A 27,826-nucleotide genomic window follows, 5' to 3' on the forward strand; every position below is an offset into this window, starting at 1 on the left:
CCCCTGACAGCACCTGACAATGTAGATAGTATTCTGCCCCAGCAGGAGCGGGGGGGACACTTCATTTTCTGTTCTCTGGAACATTTAGTGGTTTTTCTTTCTTTAAAAAAGAATAAGTTGTTAATGATTTATTTAGTATTTGGGCTAGTATGATACTTGAAGAAGTTGTCTTGCTGCACATGTAGAAGTTTTTTCATTATATAAAAATTTATAACAACTGGGCTATATGTGTATGTTTGTGTGTGTGTGTGTGTGTGTGTATGTTTTTCAAAATCAGGCTTTGTAGGAGGGTTATACATGGAAATATGCTACGGTGTTCTTTAAAGAGAGGAGCAAATGGGCTCAGCAAAGAATTATTTCATGGTACTTTATATCAAGGAATTAAAAATTCCTGTAATAAAATGGATATTATACAAAGATCCTTTGGGACAAAAGAACAATTGTAGCACATACAAGGCAGGCAGTGATATGTGTGTGTGTTGGGAAGGGGGGCTTACACCAGCTATTTCATGGTAGCACAAAACAAGTATTATGCAGCATTTAATATGCAAACAATAAATATGGGTTAAAAAGCATAAGGAACCACCTTACCATTTTTCATTTCTAACTTTAGAAGGAAACTTAGGGTGTGTTCATAACTTTTACAATTCTGATTTATAGTTATCTCTACATCACTAATCAGATGAGGGATTTGGCCTACTTGAAAAGCCCATCATACATGGCCCCTTGTTTATTGTCATGTTCTATGGACAATTGTTATTGTTCAGTCCTTTCAGTTATATCCACCTCTTCATGATCCCATTTGAGGTTTTCTTGGCAAAGATACTGGAGTGGTTTGCCATTCCCTTCTCCAGCTCATTTTACAGATGAGGAAACTGAGGCAAATAGGGATAAATGACTTGCCCAGGGTAGTATCCGAGGCCAGATTTGAACTCAGGAAGATGAGATCTTCCCAACTCCAGGCTTAGCAGTGGAGCAGAATGAGATGCACACTGTGGATTATTTTGCTTGACTATACTTATTTATTACAAGGGAAGGCTTTTTTGAGAACAGAAGAGAGACGTGATAGTGATGCCCCTCATCCCAAAAAAAGGAAAAGAAAGCAAAGAAAATTGCCCCAAAAAAGTTTTTAAAAAATAGGACACATAGAGTAGAGAAGGAAATTTAGAGGGAGACACAGATATGCAAGATAGCTTTGGAATTAATATGTTGAATTTATTTTATACTTTTAAAAACTATACTTCATATTCCTTTTTGCATAGAGAAATGTTTGTTTGTTGATAATGATCAAATTCCTACTACTTACAAATTTAAAAAGAGAATGTAAACCTCCAACATATAACCCTTTATTCTTTTCTTTGTCCCCTAAAGCGTGAATAAATAGCTTTTAAATTTCTTGGTTTTCTTCCACAGGTCATGAGCTTCCCCTCGTACACCAGAAATGTTCTGACTTTCAGAATGCCAATTTTCTACGGGGCACCAACCTCAATGTCCAATTCCTCCTCTTCACTCCTTTGGATCCTAGCTGTGGGAAGCTGGTAAGAGAAAGTAGTGATCTTCAAAATTTTGGATTCAACACCTCTCTGGAAACCAAGTTAATTATCCATGGATTTAGGTAAGAACAAAGAGGTCAACAGGAGCTCCCTAAAGAGCTCACCCTTAGATCCAAATTGTTACTTGGTAATAAGTAGTATTGTGCTCCATAGTACCATGAAAATACAATGGAGGGGCAGCTAGGTGGTGCAGTGGATAAAGCTCAGGCCTTGGAATCAGGAGGACCTGAGTTCAAATTCAGACTCAGACACATGACACTTACTAGCTGTGTGACCCTGGGCAAGTCATTTAACCCCATTGCCTCACCCCCCCAAAAAAAATTACAATGGGAAAAGGCTAGAGAGAAGGGGGAATGGACCAGTTGGCCACCTGTTCAGATACTCAAAATTTTAACAGTGCTTTGTATATACACACATACATATAATATTATCATTTCCTGAAAAACTACATATAATATAACCTTTCTGGACCTCAGTTTCCTCAATTATAAAATGGGGATGTTGGATTAGATAATCTCAAAGATTTCTTCCATCCAATCATCTGCCAAAGTAATTTCCCAAAGTGATTTTACAGGTCTGACTATGATACCATCACCACCACCTCCCTGTCCTCCAAACTCAGTAAACTTCAGTGTCTCTCTATTAACTCCAGGATCAAATGTAAACTCTTTTGTTAGGTTTTTAAAGTCCTTCATAATCCAGTTCCTTCCTACCATCCCAGTCTTCTTATACTTCCTTCCCTTCTCATCTTCACCTCTTACCCTTCCCGACTTACTTCAAGGCTCAGTTAAAAACCCACCTTCTGTAGACGGTGTTTCTTGACCCCAAGTTTCAACAGGCTCTCTGATAGTTATGTGTTCTGTGGGTCTTGTTCTCATTATTCTAGAAGAATATGATCCTCTTTAATGATGCTACAGCATAGTAGAAAAAGCATTGGACTAGAAACAAAGGCATTAAAGAGCTATAGAAATGCCAGTTGTAGTTATTAAAAGGATTACTATTATTATTATTACCTTACAGTCACCAAGCCTCCAGTCTAGTGATAACTTAATTCCCTGAAACTTTTACTGCACTTCTGCTAAGCTCAAGCAATGTTTATGGACCAATACAGGGTTATGTTGGTAAATGTTTAACAACCAGCCAATCCAAGAGAAAATATATGATCACATACTTATTAGAATTATTACTTGGGTGTAAATGCTTTCATGGAAAATTTAATAATTACCTCTCAGTTCGAGCTGTCTGCAGCACACCCCTGATTAGAACATAGATAATCATTGATAATTAGAGCTTGAAGGGACTATGGAGATCATCTAATCAAATTGCCTCATTTTATAGAGAAAGACACTAAAATGACCAAGCCTAGGTTATATGGCAGAATAATGGCAGAAGCAGAACTAGTTTTCCTGGCTCCACATTTAGTCCTTCTTTTGAGCTACGCAGAAGGATTAGAAGTTAGTTGTAGCTCCATTACTACTAGCTATATCACAACGAGGAAGTCACTTAACGTGTCCTGGAAAGTGTCCTGAAGAAGGTGACTGGGATGCTGAAGGGCTTTAAGATCATACTGTATAGTGATTGATGGAAGGACCTGGAGCTGCTCAGCCTGGAGAAGAAAAGCCTTAGAACACAAGATAGACATCTTCAAATGTTGGAAGGATTGTCCTGTGAAAGAAGGATTAGAATGGTCCCAGAGGGCAGAACTAAGTGCAATAGTTACAATGGCAGAGATGTAGAGTTAGTCTCAATATAAGGAAAAACATTCTAACAAAAAGTCCCTCAGGAATCCCAACCAGGTTCTGGCTGAGCTAGATGGCCTCTGAGCAGGGACATGCTCTTCCCCCCAAAACCACATGACGGCACTTTTCAGTTTAATTTGCATTGTTAGCATTTTCTCCATCACTTCCTGAGGTTTAGACAATCAGCAAAGCAATAAATCATGCCTTGATTTGTAGCATGTGCCAATTTCCAAGGTGTAAATGCTCACACTGAAAAGTTAATGAATTACTCAAGCTGGTAAGAGCTGGCTCAGATACAACTCTGCTCTGAGTTTGTGTCTCTGGGCCATGTTTTCTCATCTGTAAAATGGGGATAATAATTTTTGTCCCATCTAACATAGAAATATTGTCAGGATCAAGTAATATGATATGTATACAAACTCTTTTCTAATTATAATTTGCTATCAGTATTACTTCTGTATCATTTTTAGACAGTCAATCCATAAGCACTTGCTAAGTATCTACTATGTGTCAGCCGTTGTGCTGGGCATAAAAAGACAAAAATGAAACAGTCTCTGTCCTCAAGGAGCTTGCATTCTATTCAGAAAGATTACATGTACAACAGTAACAGCCACATTGTATGTTGACTGGCTTCAATAGACTCAGCTCTTCTCAGCAACGCAAGGATCTAAGACAACTCCAAAAGACTTGTGGTGGAAAATGCTATCCACGTCCAGAGAAAGAACTATGGAGTCTGAATGCAGACCGAAGCACACTGTTTGCTCGCCTTTTCTTTTGTTGTTTTGTTTTGTTTTTTCTTTCTCATGGTTCCTTCCATTAGTTTTAATTCTTTTTTACATCATGATTAATGTGAAAATATGCTTAATATAAATGTATAAGTAGAGCCTATATCAGATTGCACACCGTCTTGAGGAGGGGGAAGGACAGGGAGGAGGGGAATTTAAAACTCAAAATCTTATGGAAGTGAATGCTGAAATAAATAAATTAATTATATAAAAAAAGAATAAACATATATGCACTAAAAAAGATTATATGTACAGATAGAGATATATGCATATATATAATATTTGGAGGGGGAGAGGGGAAGGGAACTTGCATTTATTACTTGCCTACTCTGTGCCAGGCACTGTGCCATGCACTTTTACAAATTTCTCATTTGATCAAGACACTAGCAACTGGGGAAATCAGGAAAGGCTTCATGTACAAGGTAGGTCTTGAACTAAGTATAGAAATAAGCTACAGAACTCTAAGTGGTAGAGGGGAGGAGGGCGTGAGGAACAGTTAGTACGAAGTCGGAAGAGAGTACTTTGTGTGAACAGCAAGAAAGCCAACTGGGCTGGACAATAGAGTGTGTGAAGGGGAATAATGTATAAGGCTAGAAAGGGAGATTGGAGGCTGAAAAGGGTTTATTTGCTAGGTGAGGGATTATTGTTGTTTCAATTGTATCTCACTCTTTGTGACCCCATTTAGGGTTTTCATAGCAAAGATACTGGAGTGGGTTGCCATTCCTTTTTCCAGATCATTTTACAAATGAGGAAACTGAGGCAAACAGGGTTAAGTGCCCAGGGTCACACAGTTAGTAAGTGTCTAAGGTTGAATTTGAATTCAAATCTTCCACACTCCATTCCCTGTGCTCTATCCACTGTGCCACCTAGTTAGGTGGCACAGTGGATAGAGCATGGGGCCTGGACTCAGATAAGGGATGACTAAGAGAAATTCGCATCTTTATCAGCAGTAGAATACAAATTAATTCACCTGGCATTTGCACTGAGTCCCTCCTATGTAAAGACAGCTAGGTGGCACAGTAGACAGAGTGCTGGTCCTGGAGTCAGGAAGACTCTTCTTCATGAGTTCAAATCTTACCAAGTACTGCTATGCTCTATACTAACCTTCTATTCCTTAGTTTGAAGCGTTGTCATGCAATCAACCTTGTAATGGGTCCCAGCTTGGAAGGAAGGTGTTCCTTTTATTTCTTTTTACCACCTCCCATAGGGCATTAGGAACCAAGCCATCTTGGATCGATAAATTCATCCAGACTCTTCTGCGTGTGGCAGATGTGAACGTGATTGCAGTAGACTGGGTTTATGGATCCACGGGTGTTTATTACTCAGCTGTGGACAATGTGATAAAACTCGGTCTGGAAATCTCCCAATTCATCAGCAATCTACTGGTAAGACACAAATAGGATTGCTTGTGTATAGGGTGAGGTAGGGGCACATAGGGCAGGAATTGGGGGTGTTAACACTTTAGATGATGAAGCCTTCCTAGTGTTTGGCTGCAGTGTTTTATCTCCAAGGGTATGGACTAGCTGAAGAAGTACTTGCGATCTGTGTGGTATTAGTGAGGCCTGACTTGTCTTGGTCAGCTCATTCTAGATATCCTCTTCCAGGTGCTTGGTGTGTCAGAGTCATCTATCCACATCATTGGGGTCAGCCTTGGAGCACATGTTGGGGGAATGGTAGGATATTTCTATAAAGGCCAGCTGGGAAGGATAACAGGTAATGTTGTCTTGGCTTTGGGTCATTTGCTTGATGTTTAGAAAAATCCCATTAGACTGTGAGCTCCTTGAAAATAGGGACTGTCTTTTACCTTTTTTTGCATTCCCAGTGCTTAGCACGGAGCCTGACACATAGTAGGTGTTTAATAAATTCTTGTTGCCTGACTGACAGTACTAACAGCCCTGAATATGGCTGAGGTAAGGAGAAGAGATTATAATAACATATTGCAGATTTTCAGCTAATAATCCCTTTTGAAACAATGTTATTGTATTATATAACAATATAAACCAATATGGCTTGGTAGATTAGAGGGCTGGCCCGGGAGTCTGGAAGACCTGGTGACCCTGGGCAAATTATTTGACCTCTTGATGCCTCTGGCAACTTTCTAAGATTTTGAGTTGCAGAGAAGGTGTTGATCTATGTTGGTAGAGGAGTTTTTCATTGGGAGCTTCCCACACTGATGAAATAATAGTGCTGGTAAAAAAAAATACACACACAAATACATATATACATATATATATATATATATATATATATGTATATATATATATATATATATATGTATCTACACATAGCATGTATATGTCTGTATATTTTTATTATATATACACATATATATATGTAGGATAGATGTATGCATATCTGTATATAAATATTATCATGTGAAAAACTGCAGTTGTTATCAGGATCACTAATTTAGAACTGTAGGGAACCTCAGAGGCCGTCAGTCTAAGACTTTCATTTTAGATCCAAGAAAACTAAGGCCCAGGGAGTCCTACTGACTTGCTTAAGATCACACAGGTAGTAGTGAGGCTTGAAGCCAATATCTTTGACTGCAGAGCCAGTGTTCTGTCCCATAACACCAAATGTAGTCACTAGTATCATTTCATCAGTCTTTGTGGTCTAGGAGCACTTCATAGGAAGAACCCAGGATTTGGAGTCAGAGAGCCTGCATTAGAATCATGGCTCTGAAACATTTGACCTGTGTAACCTGGGCCATTTAATTATACAAACATTTATTAAGTGCCTACTACGTGCAAGGCAAGGCAGCTAGGTGGCCCAAAGGAAAGAGCCCTGGGCTTGGAAGCAGAAAGACTCATCTTCCTGAGTTCAAATCTGGCCTCTGATCCTGGGCAAGTCACTTAACCCTGTTTGCCTCAGTTTCCTCATCTGCAAACTGAGCTGGAGAAGGAAATGGCAAACCACTCCAGTATCTTTGTCATGAGAACCCTAAATGAGATCAAAGAGAGTTGGACATGACTGAACAACAACTTGACGATAACAAAATGCGCAAGATACAGCTAGGGATACAAAATTTTTTTTTAATGACCTAGTTCTTGCCTTCAAAACACTTACATTCTGTAGTCAAGTTCCTTAAATTCTTTAGGCCTCAGTTTACTTTTTAGTGAAATAATGGGTTAGGCTACATCTCTGAGTCCCTTTTAGCTCAAAATCCTATAGAGAGAGCTGAACGTGTATTCAGAAGATCTAGGTTTGAGTTCTTGGCACTCACTAGCAAGCTTTATCACAGCCTCTCTGAATTTCAGTTTCTTTATCTATAAAATGGAAAGATTAGTGCTTAATACTCTATATTCCAGGGCTATTATGAGGAAAATGCTTTGCAAACCTTAAAGGATTACATAAAATATGATAGTATTGTTATTAAGTGGTAGTTTAAGTCATTCTAATTTTACAGATACAGAGAAACAGGAGCCAACAAGAGTCCTAAATTAATTTTAATAAAAAGGGGAAGGGGGGAGTATCTGAAGTAAATTTAATTCTAAACTAGTTCTCTCCCAAACAATAATTAGCTGTTTTTCAATAGGCTCTGAGGACTTCTTTGGGGTGGGGTCCAATGGGACATTTCTTCAGGGTGGGGTGAAAAGGGAAGGAAGCATCTCCAGGACAGTGCTATTGATCCCCTTTAAATCTTCAGCCCTAGGTAGTGCCCTAGTTTCCTCAACCTGGTTATAGTTATCTTCTTGGCTATCCTCACTGAGTCTTCATCGGCATCTGCTACAATCTCCAAGAAAGCAACATTCAATTTCTTGGACCCAACATGCATAGCTCTAAAAGCTACAACAATCATAGTTTCCAGATGGCCTTCCACTTGTGGCAGGGGAAGGTGTTTCTGAAATCAGTGCTTTCATTTGCAGGCCTGGATCCTGCAGGTCCAGAGTACACCAAAGCCAGCCTGGAAGAACGACTGGATCCTGGGGATGCTTTATTTGTGGAGGCCATTCACACAGACACAGACAGTAAGTTGTGGACTCTTTCCTTCTTCTGGTCTCAGGTATGTATAGTGGGGGGCAAACCCAGAAGAAGCAAGCACTGGCCATGACTTTGCTACTAACTAGGTCCGTGACCTAGGGCAAGCCACTTGACCTCCACGGGTCTCAGTTTCCTCACTTGTTAAATGGAAGGGAGGGACAGGGTTGGACCAGATGATCTCTAAGGTGCCTTCCAGCTTTAAAATCCTCTAGTGACTGAAGCTAGTGCTTTTATTTTTAGCTCTCAGTGGGAAGGAATATTCTCAGTCACAGACTAGAAATGTTTCCTTGTAATTCTTGCTCTCTGACTCAGGCCCAAACCCTGTTTTGCTATTTGTAAGTGGGAGGGAAAAGGAGAGAGAGCAGGCATAGCAAGTTTAGAAAGTCACTGCTTTTTCTCTTTTCATGGATTCTGTGGTTTGGGGGATTCCATCAACACATCAGCCTCCTGTGTCCCAAGACACTCACTGAAAGAACGAGTTCAGGCCTTGATTCCAGTGAAGAGAGTGGTGATTTGTATCCTCCGTAGGGAATTGCTTAGAGGCAGCACGCTATAGTGGAGCGAGGGCTAGCCTTGGAATCCTGCCTCTGATACATACTGGATGTATGACCCTGGGCAAGTCACTTAACCTCTGCGTACCCCAGACAACTCTCTAAGACGGTCATGTACAGATATGTTGCCCATCGGGATCATTGGAGCATGTTTCCAAGCTGAAGTCCTGGTGAAATCATAGGTTTGGGATTGGGGAAAAATGATCGGCTGTCATAGTACCACCATGGATCTAAGCACTAAATAAATCAGATCTGTACTGGTAGGGAACAAAATGTGGGAGCATTATTCCTTATTTCCATTCCCATCCCTGATCCCAAAAGATGGGAGTTTGAATTTCTTTCTCTTCTGATGAAAAAATAATAACTCTTGATACCAGAGAATATTAGAACTGGGAAGGTCTTTAGAGATCAACCACTCCCATGCCACCATTTTATATATAAAGGAATTGATCCCAACCCAAGCCCCTCTATTTTGCCAAGTGGACAAGCCCTTCTTTCCCTAAATTTAGTAAATAGGTGATTTATCAACTACTCACTTATTTCATCAAGGGCTTTCATCTCCCAGGCCCATATTTCATAGCTCAACTCCATTCCAGAAGAATTTGTTAAGTGCTACTAGGTACAAGGTACTGGAGAATACAAAGACAAAAATAACGGATTTTTTTTCCTCAAAGAGTTAACATTCTGTTGGATATTAACTGGTATCTTTTCCTGGGGTATGTGAAAGAAGTCACTGCCAGGATACCACACCAGAGAGCAAAGGATGCAAAGGTCTTGGCAGCAATAATGATTATTACTCTGAAGGCTCTTACTATTCTAGGCCCTTTTCATCCACTTCTTTCAATTGCTCTGAATGCAGGCAGAAGGGCATTGGAGAAGAATCTCTGCTTTGCTGTTTATATCTTTTTTTCAAGAAAAAAATTTTTTTATTCCAAAACTTCTCTTACCCTTCCTCTCTAGGAGGAGGAATAAGGGAGTGAAGACAAAAATAATTTCCAGTTCTATACATCAAAATACAAGGAGTGGGGGTAACCTCTCCAACTCTGACCAATATAATAGGTGCTAAATGTGTGACCAGTTAAAATGAATCTCATGACAGCACCTAAGCCTCCACTCCTCAGTTAGGCTAGGCAGTAAACAATAGGAGTCTCCAGGCAAAAGGCATTGCTAGGGCAGCTCTCCAGGAAGTGGGTAGAGGGGCATCCATGGGGCACATCAAGACAGGCCTCCAGGGAAACCACCCTCTTGACTTTGATCCATACTCCCCACCCTTCTTGGTAATGGAGAATCATTAGATGTCGAGCTAGAAGGGATTAACTTTGGGCAAAACATCTCCCCTATGTAATCTCAAGTTTCCTTAGCTGTAAATTTAGGAGATTGGACTAGATAATCTCTGAGGTGTCTAAGCTCTAAATGAAGTTCCTTCCAGTGCCAAATCATGTGCTGATGCCAGTGTGAACATTGAAATGTAGACTGTTGACAAAAATTATACTACAGTGGAAAAAGTGCTGAATTTGGAGTCAGGAGATATGACTTTAAGTTCTAGCTCTGCCTTTGTAACTTCATGTGAGTCACAACTTCTGGGAGCTTAGTTTCCTCATCTGTAAATTTGGGAGTCAGAGATAAGTTGGCCCCTTCTACCTGTAAATGATTTGATGAAACGATGTGGAAATCTACTCCGGTTGTCTCTCTGTGTGGAAATCACCCACAAGTGTGCAACTGATCCAAAAACATCTCATTGAAAAATCAGAAAAGGAATAGGAAATAATAGTCAAGGAAAGCAGCTTTTAACAGCATGTCTTTTGCTTCATCTAGTCATGGAGATATCTGCTAGTATGCTGGTAAATGTTTGACTGGCTATCTAGAAAAAAAGTATGGTCAACATATTTTTAAAATTAATCCGCACTGTTAACATTTTCTCCAACACTTTTTAAAAAATAAATTTTTATTGATATCTTCTGTTTCTTATCATCATAATTATCCCAAGTATCCCTCCCAGAGATTCATCCCATATAACAAATAGTATTTTTTTTAGAGGGAAGAAAATCAGCACAACTGATTAATACATTGGAAAAAGTCTGAAAACATGTGCACTGTGTAACAACTGTGGACCCTGCACCTCCATGAAGGGATGGTTTGGAGGGGTGTTCTCTTATATCTCTTCAATTGACTCCTGTTTGATTCTTATAATTTTGTTGCATGTACTTTTGGGTTTTTTGGTGTTTTTTTTAATCTACATTGTAGTCATTGTGTATATTGTTTTCTTGACTGCTTAATCAATGCATCAGTTCATGCAAATCTTTCCATGCTTCTCTGTATTCATCACACACATCAATGCTTACGACACAGTAATATTCCATTATGTTCATGTACCACAATTTGTTTTGCCATTCCCCAGTCAATGGGCATCTACTTTGTTTCCTATTCATTTGCTATGGTTGTTGCTCAGTTGTTTCCAACTCTTTATGACCCCTTCTAGGGGTTTTCTTGGTAAAGATAATGTAATAGCATTGCCATTTCTTTCTTTAGCTTATTTTATAGATGAGGAAACTGAGGCAAACAAGGTTCAGTGACTTGGCTGGGGTCACACAAATAGTAAGTGTCTGAGACCAGATTTGAACTTAGGAAGAGGAGTCCTCCTTACTCCAGGCCCTAAGCTTTATCCACTGTGTACCTAGCTGCCCCTTCTAATTCTTAACTATCCCAAAAAGTGCTGCTAAAAATATTTTGGTGTGTATAAGAACTTTCTTTTTATCAATGTAGTCATAGATTCTCTGGTTCAAAGGGTATGGACTTTTAAAATCACTTTATTTGAATAATTCTAAATTGCTTTCCAAAATGGTCACACCATTTCATAGCTTCACCAAAAATGAATTACTGCAGTGATTATTCCACAACCCTTCCAACATTGACTATTGTCATTTTTTGGGTCATTTTTTGCCAGTTTATGTGGCGAAAACTTTGGGTTATTTTTATTTACATTCCTCTTACTACTAGTGATTTAGAGCATTCTTTCATGTGATTGTGAATTCTTTGCAATTCTTCTTTGGAGAACTGTTTGTTCATATCCTATTGGAGAACAGCTATTAGTCTTCTATATATTTATTAATTGTTCATATATCTTAGATACCAAACCCTTATGAGAGAAATTTAATTCAAAGATTTTTTTTTCTTTTTCAACAACTTCCCTTCTCATCCTAGCTGACTCAATATTGACTGTGCAGAAGCTTTTCAGTTTTAAATAATCAGTTATTTCTTTTATCTTTTGTAATTGCCTGTATCTCTTGTTTGGTTAAGTATATATTTCCTGCTCATAGCTGTGAGAAGTATAAATCTGTTTTTCTTTGAACTTTTTAATAGTATGATCTTTAATATCAAGGTTGTGTATCCATTTAGAATGTATTGTGGAATATGGTGTGAAGTGTTGAGCTAAGCCTAATTTCTGACAGACTGACTTCTAATTTTCCCAGAAGTTTTTATCAGATAAGGAGTTTTTCCCTAGGTATTTTATGTTTTCCATTTTACCAAACACTAGTCTATTGAGTTCTGAGTTGTCTAGTCAATTCCATTGATCTGTCTCTTTTTTCCTTAACTAATACCAGATGGTTTTGATGATTGCTATAAAATGGGCAACTAGCTGGTGTAGTGGATAGAGCACCGGACCTGGAGTCAGGAAAATCTGAGTTAAAATTTGGCCTCAAACACTTATCACCTCTGTGATCCAGGGCGAGTCATTTAACCCCTATTTGCCTCAGTTTTTTTCATCTGTAAAATAAGGACACAGTGGAAAAAGAAATGGCAAACCACTCCAGTATCTTCACATAGAGTTGGATATAACTGGACAACAACAAGCTTTATAAAATAGTTTGAGGTCAGAAAGTGCTATTCTTCTTTCATTTCTACTCTTTTTTCATCATTTCCTCTGATATTCTAGATCTTTTGTTTTTCCAAATGAATTTTGTTATCATTTTATAAAATTCTATAAAGTCCTTTGATGTTTTGATTGGTGTAGCATTAAAAATGTAATTTAACTGTGGTATTACTGTCATTTTTATTATATTGGCATAGCCTAGTCATAAACATTCTTCCAGCTATTTAAGTTTTTCTTTATTTCTTTATTGAGCACTTTGCAATTGAATTTATACAATTCTTTCATGTGCTTTGATAGGTTGATCCCCAGAGATTTTACGCATTATGTTATTTGGAATGGGATTTCACTTTCTATTATTTTTTCTTTGGTTTTATTATTATTAGATAGAAAAGGCATGATTTTTGAGGGTTTATTTTGTAGCCTGAAACTTTACTGAGGCTATCAATGGTCTCAATTAGTATCTTTGTTGATTTCCAAGGATTTTCCAAGAAAACCATGATATCATCAGCAAATGGGATAGTTTTATCTCCTCTTTACCTATTTTTATGTCTTGATTTCTTTCTTTTCTTATTGCTGTTGCTAGAATTTCTGGAACTGTATTGAACAATAGTGGGGAGAATGGACATCCTTGCTTCACTTCCACATTTGCTACAAAAGGTTCTAGCACATCCCCATTGTGTATGATGCTTACTTTTAGCTTTATGATTTTTGTGATATTAAAAAAGATTCCTCTACATTTATACTTTGTAGGGTTTAGGGAATAAAAGGATCAATTTTAAAAAATTGATCTAAGATCAATAAATAATAAATAAAATCAATAAATAAATCTAAGAAATGTGTATATTCTTTTACTGTCTTATTTAGAAGATGCTAGAAGTCTTTTAATTCTAGTTTCTCTAGGAATTTGTTCAGTTCCATATTTCCCATTTTATTTATCTTTCTTTTAAACTCATCCAAAACAGAGAGAGGAATATTAAAATCATCTGTCCTTATTGTGCTACTGTCTATGTCTTCTTGTAACTCAAATAACATTTTCTTTATAAATTTGGACCCGAAGGCATTTGAGGCATATAAGTTTATTACTGATACTGGTTTGTTGCCTGGGGTTCATTTCAGCAAAATGTCATTTTCTCCCTTTCTATTTTTTGAATTTTTGTTTTTGCTTTGTCAGATAGCGTGATGGTAAATCCTGTTTTTTTGGATTCACTTGATTCATAGTAATTTTTTTCCATTCCCTCAGTTTCATTTTGTATATGTCTTTATTTTTTAAATATGTGTTTTGTAAACAACAAATTGTAACCTTTTTTTCCTTATCCAATTCGTCATTCTTTTTCATTTTATTGGGTTGTTCAATCCATTCACATTTAAAGTTATGAGAGGTTTATATTTTCCTCCATCTGTCTATAATATTTTTTAAAGTTATGATTTTTCCCTCCTCCCCTTCAGACACTGTATTATGTTCCCTCCATTATTTTGCCTTAATCTTTTTTAAGGAGAACTCTATTTCTACTGACTCTCTTCCTCTCATTCCTGATCTTCTCTTCTCATTCATTTCCCCTCTCCCTTTGGAATCTTTCTTAGTTCCTCTTTCTCTCTTACTTTTATCTGATTATATTAGTTCTTCTTTTCTTTTTTCTCCCTCAACTAGATAAGTAGATTTTTCCTCTCTCCTTTTCTTTTTTCTATCCCTTTCCAAAAGGATTTTTTCACTCTCTTCACTATCTTCTCCTGTCTGCTCTAACCTTCATCCTCTGACTCATGACCCCTGTAATTATCTGGCTCTCTCTTTTCTCTGTATTCCTAATGCAGTCAAAATTTCCAAAGTAACCATTCTGAGTTCTCCCCTTTGGGCAGTTTGTGCCACTGCCTTTTAGAGTTTGTCTTATGTATCCTCCGTTTCCACTGGACTTCACTCCCAGAACAATGTCAGTTATTTCAGGTGTCAAGGAGGACACTTCCCAATAGCAGGGCTCTTCCTGAACCATGTCGCTGATTATGCAGCCCACCCTTATCTATACCTTTTCCTTGTTTCCTTTCTTTCCCCATTTTCCTTAGTCTCCTCCCTGGGTCCATGCTCTCCCACTCTGGGGCTAATTGCCCCTAGGAATTCCAACTTCCCTCTTCCTGAGGTAGGACAAATAGACTTTTCAAGCACAAATTCCTGAGGCCATGTCCAGCATAAGGTCTCCCCATCTACCTTCACAGACCTTTTCTCTTCACTTATAGAAGCATTCATCAGTGGTCACCACTGCCAAAGCAAGGTCTCCTTCCTTTCCCTCACTTTTTTAATGCTTCCCTCTTCCTCTTCCCACTCCCTTGTAAACTCTTGTCTTTCTGAAACACTGAAGGTCACCTTCCCCACATTGTTAGCCCTATATTTGTTCCTCTCTGTTCCTCTGCTCACTTCTCCCCATTTCATGTACCCTCCCATGTTGTTATGTATTCCCACCAAAAAAACCCCCTCCAAAACTGATTCACTGGTAGATAGCATGTTGCCAGGTTTCTGTCCATAAAGCTTTAGGCCTATGTCTTCACTGTTACCTCCACGGGACTTATGCTTTCATCTTTGTCTCCTTGTGTACATACTGGTCTCTCTGCCATTACTTTGTTGATGCTGCTGTCCTTGGCTGCTATATTTATTGATTCCTCTTACATCTCTGTTTGGGGTGTTTCAGAAGCAATTAATATCTTCAGTTCCAATTTTCTTTTGAAAAATGTTTCAAAACCTCTTTATTATTTAACATCCATCTTTTTTTCATGTGTGGTTAAACTCAGATTTTCAGGATAGGTCATCCTGAGCTGAATCTTGAGCTCCATTTTTCTTCAGAACGCATTATTCCATTCCCGCCTATATTTTATGGTGAGTACAAAATAGTCTTGTGTAATTCAAATCTCCTTTCCTTCGTGTTAAAGGTCTTTTTCCTGATGGCTTGTAGAACTTGTGGTTTGTGAATTGAATTGTTAAATTTTTTTGTGGAAATAATCTGTGAATTCTTTCAATTGATATTTTATTTTCTATGTTCAGAAGTTCTAGGTAATTCTCCTCTATTGTTTCCTACATTATGGTGTTAAGGTTTTTGTTGTTGTGGGGGGGGGTTCTGTCATATTCTTTTGAGAGACTGTGTTCCTTAGGTTGTAACTGCACATCCCATCTTTGATATAATTATGTTTTGCTTGCATAGTGAGCATATTTTCTTTTAATGCTATTGTTTTTTGCTTCTCTTCTTCTAGATTGTCCTTTACTTTTGCTTATTGTCATTCCCAATCTATTATTTTCTCTTTTGTTTCTTTAGTGAGATTTGCCATTGCAGATTCCAGTTTTTCTACTTTGTTCATTATTTTTGATGTGTAGGACATAATTGCTGCTCTTGAAGTGCTCAGAAACAGTGTGTTGTGACTCCATAGGATCTTCTGTCTTATCAAGTATTGGATCATTTTCCTTTGTTTTGCAGTATTTATTTATAGATGCCTAAAACATATTTATTAGATCTGGAGGACATGTTTCCTTTTGTTTTCCCTGTTGATTTTTCTGTTTATGTTCAAAGTCTTTAAGTTTTCTTCCTGAAATCTTTGGTCATTTCCCCTTTATTTTTCCTTATCACTCATTTCTGACTCCCTCCCCTTTGAGGGTGATTTCTTTGGTGGCTGGATGTCAAAACATCTCAGACTTTTTCCTTATTGGACAATTCACAATTACCAATGTAGGTCTCTGCCCAAAATGACTTTTGGTTGTCAGAACCATCCCCAGCTGGATGCTGTGCTTTTCCCCATAGTCTTACTGGAGGTCTACATATCATCTTCTTACACAGAGTGTCTGGTCTTTGTATCCTCTCATGCTTCATCTTGGTAGTTCAGAGAGCTGTTATACTGGTGGTACTCTGGAATTATACACTTCCACAGTGGCAATTCAGAGCTTTGCAGTGCAGGTGCTGTGGGGTTGTGTCCCCCAGCATGATTTTCACTCCTGAAGGACTGCTGTCTGTGACACTGGCTTTCTATCATTGCCTGAGCAAACTTCTGTAACTGGACCAAAGTTATCAATAACACTGGAAAGAGGGAGAGAAGACTGGGGTGTAGGGTTCAGTTTTACTCCAAGCCCAGACCCTTGTGTCAGATCTTTGGGTTTGATAGTGCAGCCCTGATACCCATCACTGTAGCATGGGAGGTAGGGAAGGTATTTTGAGTAAGCTCAGGAACAGTAAGTTTCTCTTCATGTTTTTCTTTACCTTTTTTTTGAATTCTAGGTGTCCTAGGCCACGAAGACAGCTGAAGTTACTTTATTTTTGGTGCATAATTTCTGTTTTGTAAAAGTTTGAGAGAACATGGGGGATAAGAGAAAATGTCTAGTCTTCCATATTGTTCCTCATGTGACTTCTCTATCATTTCCTTAAGTCTAGGTAATTAGCAAAACAATACATCAAGCCTTGATTTGTAGCATTTGCCAGTTCCTGAAGTGTAAAAGCTCACACTGAAAATTTACCAACTTGCTATCATGAGCTAGTTCTGGCACACCTCAGGGAATATACATATTTTTTAAATTTACAAAAAGTTGAAGTCTTTCAAAGTATGCAACTCTGTTATCTGTTCATAGATCCAGAGCTAGAAGGGCCGTCTTCTCCAAACTGCTCATTTTATAGATGAGGAAATAAAGGGTGACTTGTCCAACTTCATCTAGGTTAGAGGCAGGATTGGGACCCAGGTGTTCTGTCTCTAGAACCAATGTCTCATATGTAACCTGCCCTATATACTTTCAAGTCTGTCAATAGGCTCAGTTAAAGTTTGTTTTCCCTAACTCTCAGGGAAAATGGAAGCTCCTTTGGGGCCCAGAGAAAGAGGCTAATAGATTTTTGACTTCTTTCAGATTTGGGTATCCGGATTCCAGTAGGACATGTGGACTACTTTGTCAATGGAGGCCAAGACCAGCCGGGATGTCCCTCATTTATTCATGCAGGTACATTGGCATCTAACATCATAGATTAAGAACAAGGAGGAATGTCAGGGGCTATCAAGTCCAGCCCCCCATTTTACAGATGATGAAACTGAGGTCCAGGGAGGTGAAACAATTTGCCCAAAGTCACACAAGTGGTGAGAATCAGAGGTGGGATTTGAAGCTGGGTCTCCTGATGCCAAAGCCAGTGCTCTTTCAACTATCAGACAGCTACAGAAAGGAGGTCCTCATACTTGCTCTCTCTTTTTAAAGTTTTTTTTGCTTTTTTTGGTGAGGCAATTGGGGTTAAGTGACTTGCTCAGGGTCACCACAGCTAATAAGTATCAAATGTCTGAGGCCAGATTTGAAATCAGGTCCTCCTGACTCCAAGGCTGGAGCTCTATCCACTGTATCACCTAGCCACCTCTTACTTTGTCTTAACTCAGGAAAGAACTGACAAGTAGTGTTGACCTCTGGAATGTGCTCCTGTATATCACAAAGGCTGATGACTACAATTTCCTTTGAAATTGTCTAATATACTTAAGGACGATATTTTTAAAAGAATGTTTTTATTTTATTTTTTCTCAATTACATGTAAAATAACTTTTAACATTTGTTTTTTATAATTTTTGAGTTCCAGATTCATTGCCTCTCTACCCTCCCTTCTCCTTGAGAAGGCAAGCATTTTGATATAGATTATGCATTTCCATATTAGCCATGTTGCATAAAGAGAACACAGACCTGAAAAGGGGCGGGGGGGGGAATAAAGAAAGTAAAAAAAAAAAGATTCAGTCTGCATTTAGACTCCATCAGCTCTTTTTCTGGAGGTGGATAGCATTTTGCAGGAATTGTCTTATATCATCGTATTGCTGAGAATAGCTAAGTCATTCACAGTTATTCATCATACAATATTACTGTTAGTATGTACAATGATCTCCTATTCTACTCATTTCACTCTGAATCAGTTCCTGTAAGTCTTCCCAGGTTTTTCTGAAATCGTCATGCTCATCATTTCTTATAGCACAACAGTATTCCATCACAGTCCTGTACCACAACTTGTTCAGCCATTCCCCAATTGATGTGCATTCCTTCAACATCCAATTCTTTGCCACTGCAAAAAGAGCTGCTGTAAATATTTTTGTACATATAGGACCTTTTTCTTTTCCTTTGATCTTTTTGGGATACAGACCTAGTAGTAGTCTTGCTGGATCAAAGAATATGCACAGTTTTATAGCCCTTTGGACATCATATGGGATGATATTTTGAACATGGAAGAATATAGGGGATGTTGAACAGATGCCTGGTACTGGGTAGCAGGACTAAAGCTAGGTGTTTTTGAGCCTGCGCTACAACCCAGAGTGCCCACCCCAGTTTTTAAGAACTTCAACCACTCTTTACCGAATCACCTAAGCCAGCAACATCTCTCTCCCCTAGTGCCCTGATTTCTGGCTAAGCTGTGCTTATAATACCCTCTACAAAGCTGAGTAGGATGGCTTCTCAGTTGCCTGACAGCTGGGTTGTGGGGGGTGGGGAAGTGAGAAAGATTTGTGTGGATGACTAAGGTGAAAATAAAAATGTGCTCTGTGGGAGACTTGAGGACATTTTTGCAGGGTGACAAACAGTCATTTTAAGAAAGTGGCATAGAATTTCCAACGAAATGAGCAGACAGCTGCTCTCCCCTTAGCTCTTTCTCCAAGAAGTGGAAAAGTCCAGAAAGCCCAGTTTGAGATCATTTTATCACCTTGCATTTTTTTTTCTGACTCCGACCTTTTTATTTTTTTTTAATTTTTTTTTTTCCGTATGCTTTTGAGTTGAAAATTTTTTCTCCCTTTTTCTCCCCCCCACCCCAGACGGCGCACAATCTGACATGGGCTTTACATTTACATGCCCATTAAACATATTTTCACATTAGTGAAGTTGTAAGTAAAAATTAAAACCAATAGGAGGAACCATCAGAAAGATGAAACAAAACTCCACAGAAGGTAAAAATAAGTGAGAGCGATTCGACTTCTTTCTTTGGATGTGGACAGCATTTTCCATCCCGAGTCCTCTGGAGATGTCTTAGATCCTCGTAATGCTGAGAAGGGTTCAGTTTAACATTCTTAGTCATTGCATAATGTGGCTGCTATTGTATACAAAGTCCTCTTGGTTCTGCTCACTTCACTCAGCATCAGACCATATAAGTCTTCCCAGGTTTTTCTGAAGTCAGCCTGTTCATCATTTCTTATAGAACAATAGTATTCCATTACATTCATATACCACAACTTGCTCAGCCATTCCCCAATTGATGGGCATCCTCTCAATTTCCAATTCTTTGCCACCACAAAAAGAGCTGCTATGAATATTTTTGTACATGTGGGTTATCACCTTGCATTTTAAGGGCACAAATACTGAAGAAAACCAGAAAAGGAGGTTCACGACCCACTTCGTTGCCCTATTCTAATGGCTCTATAGGATAGCATTCCCTGCTTTGGGGACAGTTATTAAGAACCCGTAGCCATGAATATGATACAATTATTTTTTCGGGGGGGAGGCGGTGCAGTCTAGACCTCTGATTTCATTGGCATATTGGTGAAAAGAATCCCACTCACATGGGGAAATTCCTTTTGCTGACACAAATCAGCAAACTATTTGTAAGGAATAGTGTTAGAGAGTTGCCTGAGACAAAGAAGTAAAGTACTCATTATGTATTTACATGAATAGGATATATCAGAAGCAAAGGAAGCAGCTAGGTGGCTCAGTGGATAGGGCACTGGGCCTGGCATCAGGAAGATCTGAGTTCAAATCCAGTCTTAGATACTTACATCACCCTGATCAAGTCATTTAACCTCTTTCTTAATCCATTGGAGAAGGAAAAGGAAAACCACTCCAGTAACCTTGCCAAAGGGCAACTAGGTGACAAAGTGGATAAAGTGCTGGGCATGAAGTCAGGAAGACTCATCTTCCTGTTCAAATCTAGACTCAGACACTTCCTAGCTGTGTGGTCCTGGGCAAATCACTTAGCCCTGTTTGCCTCAATTTTCTCATCTGTAAAATGACCTGAAAAAGGGAATGGCAAACCATTCCAGTATCTCTGCCAAGAAAACCCCAAATGGGGTCATGAAGAATTAGACACGGCTAAATAATAACCTCACCTCTTCATGCCTACCTTTTAACCCCTCAGCTAGCAGGGCCTTAGTTCTCCCTAGGTAGAATAGAGGAAGAAGAATGTCATATAGGCCATTTGTATGGCATAGTGAAAAAAATCATTGGATTTGGAGTTACCAAACCAGGGTTTGCTTTTGGGCAAATATTCTAGACTCATCAGGCCTGAGTTTCACCATTTGTAAAGTTAGAGTGGTTGGAGAAGATGATCTCCAAACACTCCCACTCTAGCATCCTTCGATTATCTGAGAGGTTATACAAATCAGGAGTTGAGAGTGAGTGTCTCATTTTCACTCTCCATGACAGGTTCTCCTAGGGTTTACCACATTTGCTCTTTCGGCGAATGAGAGGCAACTTGACCTAGGGGTTAAGAGGCTGGCTCCCAAATGAGTGTGACCTGGGTTCGCTTCCAACACTCACTAGACCACTCAACCTCTCAGTGTCCCAGGCGCCTCTAAAATTGTAAATGACTGAGAAGGTGCCTATGCATATTGGTAGAAGGAGTTTGTCACTCTGAGTTCCCAATGGAAATCCATTCTCCCCCTCCTCCCACACCCCCCAGAATGCAATGAACTACAGGGTAGGAAACCAATAGTTGGCCTTTAGAAACTTCAACTGCATTAGCCAGCTAGGTGACCAAGTCAATAGAGAACCGGCCTGGAGTCAGGAAGACCTACTGCATTTTACTGCGTAATGGTTGCCACCGCATAATCTTCCCACCCTCTCTTTTCCAGTCCAAAAATTGGTTTATAGCTTTTCATTGCATAATGGTCTAATTCTGTTCATCATGCCACTTAAAAGATAAACAGAGCTACAACGTATTTACCAGTGGCATATGAATATGTATTTATCTCTTTCTCACATTGCAAGCCACGAGCCTACAATTATCAGCCCACGTGAATTGTCAGTGTGTTCCCAAAAGTTGACTTTCGTGGTTTGTTTAGAGCTCTGCAATACTAACAGTATTGTCACTCAACCCAATGAAGAGCTATAGGAGCAAGGGGAGCCAGTGGTGAAGCTGCCATGAGTAAGTCACCTGATATAAGATTGCATCTTCTCAATTTTAACATGTATCCACGAGTATTCTGTGCATCTTAATCTTGCACCAAAGACAGTTTAGTAATAAATGATTTTTAAGTAATACTGGCACAATTTTACAGCTTCACATAATGGTCAGACCCCACTTTTTTGCAAAAACAAATTGGTATAAAATCTGCAACTATTATGCCATGAAATAAGGTCAGTTCAAATCCTGCCTCAGGCACTTACTAGCTTTATGACCCTGGGCAAGTCTCTTAACCTCTGTCTGCCTCAGTTTCCTCAATTGTAAAATGGAGATAATAACAGCACCTACTTCACAAAAAGGTTGTTGTGAGGATCTAATGAGACAATTTGTCAAGTTCTTAGCACAGTGCCTGGCACAAAGTAGGCACTATATAAATGTTTATTCCCTCCCTTCTTTCCCTTGGCGAATCTCTCTCTGAATAGTGTTTGTTTTTGTGTTCTGAAGAATAGGCTACTCTATTGTGTAGGGATTTGGCTCAGATTAAGCATTATGGGGGAAGAGGGGTGTGTGGGGTGGGATGGCCCAGTGGTACAAGGAAATCAAATCCAGTGCAGTCCCTATTGCTTAACATTCAAAGTAATGTTTCGGTAGGGAAAGTCCCGAATACTTATAGTTTGCCAATTGAGAGGTGAAGGATAGTTACCGGCAGTTGGTGGAGAGGGGGAATTTCCATCTGCCTTCATCTGTTACCTCATTTTTATATTTCTGTTCAGGTTACAACTATCTGATTTGTGACCACATGAGAGCTGTTCATCTCTACCTCAGTGCCTTGGAGGATACCTGTCCACTGATGGCCTTCCCTTGCGCCAGCTTCAAGGATTTCCTTTTAGGCCGTTGTCTGGATTGCGCTGACCCTTTTCAGCATTCTTGTCCCAGAATCGGTAAAGTTTTCATCTCTTCTGGGGCCAGTTCAAAGGCTAGGCACTGCCCCAACTTTAAGTCCTGATTCCTTGTGGCCAAGAACAATTTTTTCCCTAAGGGAAAACAGGAAAAAGTTGATGAAATTTTAAACTAATTCTAATTTGTAGAGTTGTATTCTGTGTTCAGCTCCCTACTATCCTCTGATTCATTGATTCATTTGTTTACTTGTTCATTTATTCTACAACCACTGTATGAAAGATGCTAGACCCAGATAACAACCAGGAATAGCACTTTCACTCAAAAGACTGTTGGATTTGAAATCAGACAATCTGGGTTTAAATCCCAGCCCTTATGCTTATATGCTTTGTGACTTTGGGCATGTCATTTAACTTCTTTTAGTTTTAGGAAGTTTTGTTATCTGTAAAATAAGGTGATCGACTAAGTCTGAGGTGTCAAACTCCCTTGAAGTCAGAACCAGATTAAAATGTAATTGAGAGATGTCTAACAAAATGTTGTTGTTCAGTCATTGCACTCATGTTGGATTCTTTCTGACCCCATTTGGGGTTTTCTTGGCAAAGATACTAGAGTGTTTTACCATTTCCTTCCCAGCTCATTTTATAGATGAGGCAACTGAGGGTGACAGGGTTAAATGACTTGCCCACCGTCACACAGCTAGTGAGTGCCTAAAGCTGGATTTGAACTCAAGTCTTCCTGATTCCAAGCCCTGCCCTCTATCCACTGTGCCACCTAGCCATCCAAAATAAATAAATGTAACAATGTAAATAAATACACTACAACATAGGTAATGTTAACTTGTGATTTTCTAAGTGCAGCCTGCATGGATCCCTTTCTATTTGAGTTTGACACCTCTGTACTAGAAGACCTCTGAGATCTCTTCCAGCTCTAATTCTTTTGATCTCATTTGAGTCTCATAACAGGTAGGTGAGATAACAACTCATTTCTATGGCACTTTAAGCTTTAGGAAATATTTCTTTATATAGTGAAGGATTCCCACTCCCTACCCCAGCCTAGCTGATGCAATCACTAGGTGTTACACTGGATAGAGTGCTGGACCTAGAGTCAGGAAGACCTGAATTCAAATTCAGCCTCAGACACTTATTGGCTAGGCAAGTCACTTAACCTTTCCCTGTTTCCTCAACTGAAAAATGGGGATAATAACAGCACCTAGCTCCCAAGGTTGTTTCAGGGTAAAATGACAAGATTTATAAAGCAATTTTTGAGCCATAAAGTGCTACATAAATGCTAGCTATTGTTGTCATTAAAGGAGTAGATAACAGAGAAAAGGAGATGTTAATATAGTAAAGAAAATGTGAAGATGTGTCTTCTATGCCCTTTGCAAAGGGTGAAGAAGTTTCCCAGATGGAATTATAGAAGTAGCTTGCCATTGGCTGGCCAAAGATTGGCCCTTAAAAGCTTGCTAGTCCTCCAGAAGGTCAAGGAAGTAAAAACGGCTTTGTGAAGTGAGATTCCTGACCTCCTACCAGAAAGGAGAGGGTATTTTTGTCTCCATTTTCCCCTCTTGGACATAGTGTCTTGTAGCAGAACTACTTGCTCAGTAGGAAATGCCATATCTAGTAGGGAAGGAGAAAAAGTCAAGAGACAAGTGGAGGAAGCTCTTAAAGGAATGTGAGCCCTGGCAGAAGAGAAGAGAGCTAACTAGCCATTCAAGAAAGAATGAGCTCTTCAAGTCAGAAGTTGAACTATAAACAAGAGAAGGCTCAGGGAGCCAGGGAGGGTTGAGATACCCAGGAGGGAGCAACATGAGGATACCAAGAGAAAAAAAAAGTATATTGAGGCTCTGCAGGGTTAAGAAGATGAGTTAGCTGCCATGACCATATGTGTTCTCTACGTGTATACTTCACTACCAGCATACTCTCTATATAAACCCAATCTTCCCACTGATGCTTTTTGAGAAAGAATGTCTCAAGGTAATTTGGGGGGGAGTGTATCTTAGTAGCTATTGTTCTTACTAGTCATCTTAGTAAATGTCTTTTCTTTAAGTTAATTGTATTTGCTGATTTACTTAAAGTTAAGTACACTGGTGGGAGTTGGTGAGCTATAGTTTTAGGAGTATGAATCCACTTTGAACCCCGGATAGCAGCAGTCAGCCCCCTGGGGACAGAATTCAACCTGCAGATGCAATTGGGAAAAGGCACTACATTTAAAACAACCCTGTGAGTTAGGTACTACAGGAATTATAACCCTCATTTGGTAAATAAGGAAACTGAAGCTAAACAAGGTAAAGTGGCTTGCCCAAATTCACCTAGAAAAGAGCCCTGGATTTGAGTCCCGGGATTCTAGCCAAGTCCAATCCTCTTTTCCTTCTACCATGTTGCCTCTCATTATTTCCTTTTTTCTCCTTCCCTCACACATACTATACACACATACACATGCGCGTGCACACACACACACACACACACACACACACACAATACTCTTTGAGACAAAGTGGACTTGGAGTTAGGAAGGTGTGGGCTCAAATCCTGACTTTAAAAATTACTAGTTTTAAGATCATGGCCAACCTCCCAGGGCCTCAGTTTCCTCATATGGAAAAAGGATATTGAGTAGAAGGGTAACCCAGTTAGACCTGCATGTTAGGAAAAAGCACTTGGCATCTGAGTGGATGGCAGATTGGAGCATGGAGAGATTTGGGGCAAGGAGTTGCATTAGGAGGCTGTTGCAATAATCCAGGCAAGAGATGATAAAAGCCTGAACTAGGGTAGTCACTGTGTGAGTAGAGAGAAGAAGGGAGGGTATTCCAGGCATAGGAGACAGCCAATGCAAAGACACAGAGGTAGGCAGTAGAACTTTGTATGTGAGAAACAGTGAGTATGTCTAAATTGGAGAGTACACGGAAGGGAACATTAAGTAAGAACATAGAAGGAACTAAGCCATGAAGAACTTTAAAAGCCAAAGAGTTTGTATTTGATTCTAGAAATAATAGAGGATCATTAGAATTTATTGAGAAGAGGAGCAACATAGTCAGACTGGTACTTTAGGAAAAGCACTTTGACATCTGAGTAGAGGATGGATTGGAGTGGGGAGAGATTTGAGGCAAGGAGTTGCATTAGAAGGCTAATTCCAGGCAAAAGGTGATGAAAAGGCCTGAAGTGGTGGTGATTCTGTGAGTGGAGAGAAGAGGTTATATTCTAGAGATGCTGTGGAAAAGAAACTATGCAATTTGGCAACTGACTGTTTATATGAGGCGGGTGAGAGTGATGAGTCAAAGATGACAATGAGGTTGTGAACCTGGGCATCTGGAAAGATGGTGCTTTCTCAATGGTGAAAGGAAAGCTCAGAAGAGGGGTGGGTTTTGGGGAAGGGAAACAATGAATTCTATTTTGGACATGTTGGATTTGAGATGTCTAAATGACATTCAGTTCAAAATGTCTAATAGGCAATTGGCAATGTTGGACTGGAGCTCAGGAGAGAGACTAGGGCTGTATATTTAGATATGGGAATCATCTGTATAGACATGAAAATTGAACCCAGGAGGATTAGTGAAAGACTATAGAAAAAAAATAAGAGAAGGTCCAAGACAGAGCAAGGGGGGAATACCTACAATTTGTATATGTGACACAAATGAAGATGCATCAAAGTAGACTGAAAAGGAAGGGTCAGACAAGTAACAGGAGAATCAAGAAGTAGTGTCACCAAAACCGCAAGGGGGAAGAATATCTAGGAGGTGATCAACAATCTTAAATGCTACGCAGAGGTCTGAGAAATGAGAAAGGGTCATTACATTTGACAATGAAAAGATCATTGGTAACTTTGGAAGGAGCAGTTTTATTTGAGTGATAAAGTCAGAAACCAGATCGCAAGAGGGTTTAGAACTGAGAGGACAGGAAAGTAAAAGTTAGCAGAGAAGAGTAGACATAGGAGAAGAGTGAGCAGGAATCATCAGATCAAGTGAGGGTTTTTAAGGAGGGTGTAGACTTCAGGGTATTTGTAGATAGTTAGGAAAGGAGTCAGATGATAGGAAGAGATTAAAAATGAGAGACAGACAGAAAGAGAGACAAACAGACACACAGACACACGCACACATGCACAGAGACAGAGAGACAGAGAGAATGATAGTAGAAACAATCTGCTGTAGAAGACAGGAAGGATAGGATCAAAGGTTGGCCTTACCCAAAAGGGTGACCTCTTCATCCAAGAATGGAGTGGAGAAGATAGTGGAGGGATGATGTTAGAGGGATATAAACTAACAAGTGGAAAAGAGGGAGTTTACCCCCAATTTGCCTGAATTTTTTCTGTTAAGTATGAGACAAAAGCCTTACCTGAGAGAATGGGTGAGGGGGTTCCATGGGAGGCTGAAGGAGAGAAGAAAAGATTTGAAACAGTCACTATGGTGAGTTGAATAGAGAACCAATTAGGAAGGAATAGGATTGTCTTACCAAAGTGAGGGTCCAGCAAAGATTGGGTAAAATAGATTTGTAGTGCACCCAGTCAGCATATTTTTGTGACTTTGTGGGACCATTCAGTAGCATGTGGTAGGAACAAAGGGGATAGATAGTGGGACTAATCCAGGCTTCAGATTTAGCAATGTCTTAGTGGAGATAAGACAAGGAAATTAAGGGATTCAGTATAGAAGGTGGTGAAGAATTGAACTGGTTCAGCGAAGAGGTCGACTCTGTCGAGGGAGGAGAATGCAACCAGAAAAGGAGTAATGGCCTAGAAAATATCGAGAGGCAGAGGAGCAAGAGATCATCATGCGAATACAGAATAAATTTGGGAGTAGTAATACGTAAAGATGCAATGATTAAAAATTATGATTAAATAAAGGAATTTCAGAGTTCTTGAACATGGGAAGTGGAACACTTGTGGGTAGTGACAAGGTCAAGGGTGTGATTGCCTTGTGTGTAAGTAGCTGAAGTTGAGTGGAGGAGGAGGTCATGGGGTTGAGTAGACTGAGGAACTGAGAAGTCAGTGTATTGGAGGGAATATCAATATGTTTTTGAAATCTCATACTATGAGAACAGGAGTTGGACTGGAGAAGGAGACTGTGAACCAGGAGGCACTAAACTTACCAAGAAAGAAAGGAAAATGTCCTAGGAGTCGGTAGCTAATGGCTGCCAAGATCTGGATTAGGTGACAAATTGAGATAGAGTGAACCTCAAGGGAGAAACTTCTGAAAGAAGATGGTAGAATATTCTACCTCCATCAATGGGACCAGTGAGTTGAGGGGCATTAGAGGAGATCTGACTAATACAGAGAGGCTATCCCAGAATGCAATAATATAGATGGAACCAGTCTTTGTGATGCCCAAAACTGAGAGGAGCGTGAGAGGCATTGTGCTAAAGTCTTCACAAATGTTACCTCAT

At 39.4% G+C, this 27,826-nt stretch overlaps 1 protein-coding gene across 1 annotated transcript in view; it reads left to right on the top strand.

Annotated features, from left to right (window-relative positions):
• LOC110208069 (phospholipase A1 member A) overlaps positions 1-27,826 on the top strand; it is a 72,056-nt gene that overhangs the window by 27,635 nt on the left and 16,595 nt on the right. The window contains exons 6-11 of the mRNA XM_020985875.2: positions 1,414-1,615; positions 5,285-5,462; positions 5,682-5,790; positions 7,947-8,048; positions 17,345-17,434; positions 22,334-22,501. Coding sequence (XP_020841534.2) covers positions 1,414-1,615; positions 5,285-5,462; positions 5,682-5,790; positions 7,947-8,048; positions 17,345-17,434; positions 22,334-22,501 — 849 coding nt within the window. The remainder of the gene's footprint in view (positions 1-1,413; positions 1,616-5,284; positions 5,463-5,681; positions 5,791-7,946; positions 8,049-17,344; positions 17,435-22,333; positions 22,502-27,826) is intronic.

This window comes from Phascolarctos cinereus, unplaced genomic scaffold (assembly GCF_003287225.1).
Source record: "Phascolarctos cinereus isolate Bilbo 61053 unplaced genomic scaffold, phaCin_HiC Scaffold_726;HRSCAF=1367, whole genome shotgun sequence".
NCBI classification, from domain to species: Eukaryota; Metazoa; Chordata; class Mammalia; order Diprotodontia; family Phascolarctidae; genus Phascolarctos; species Phascolarctos cinereus.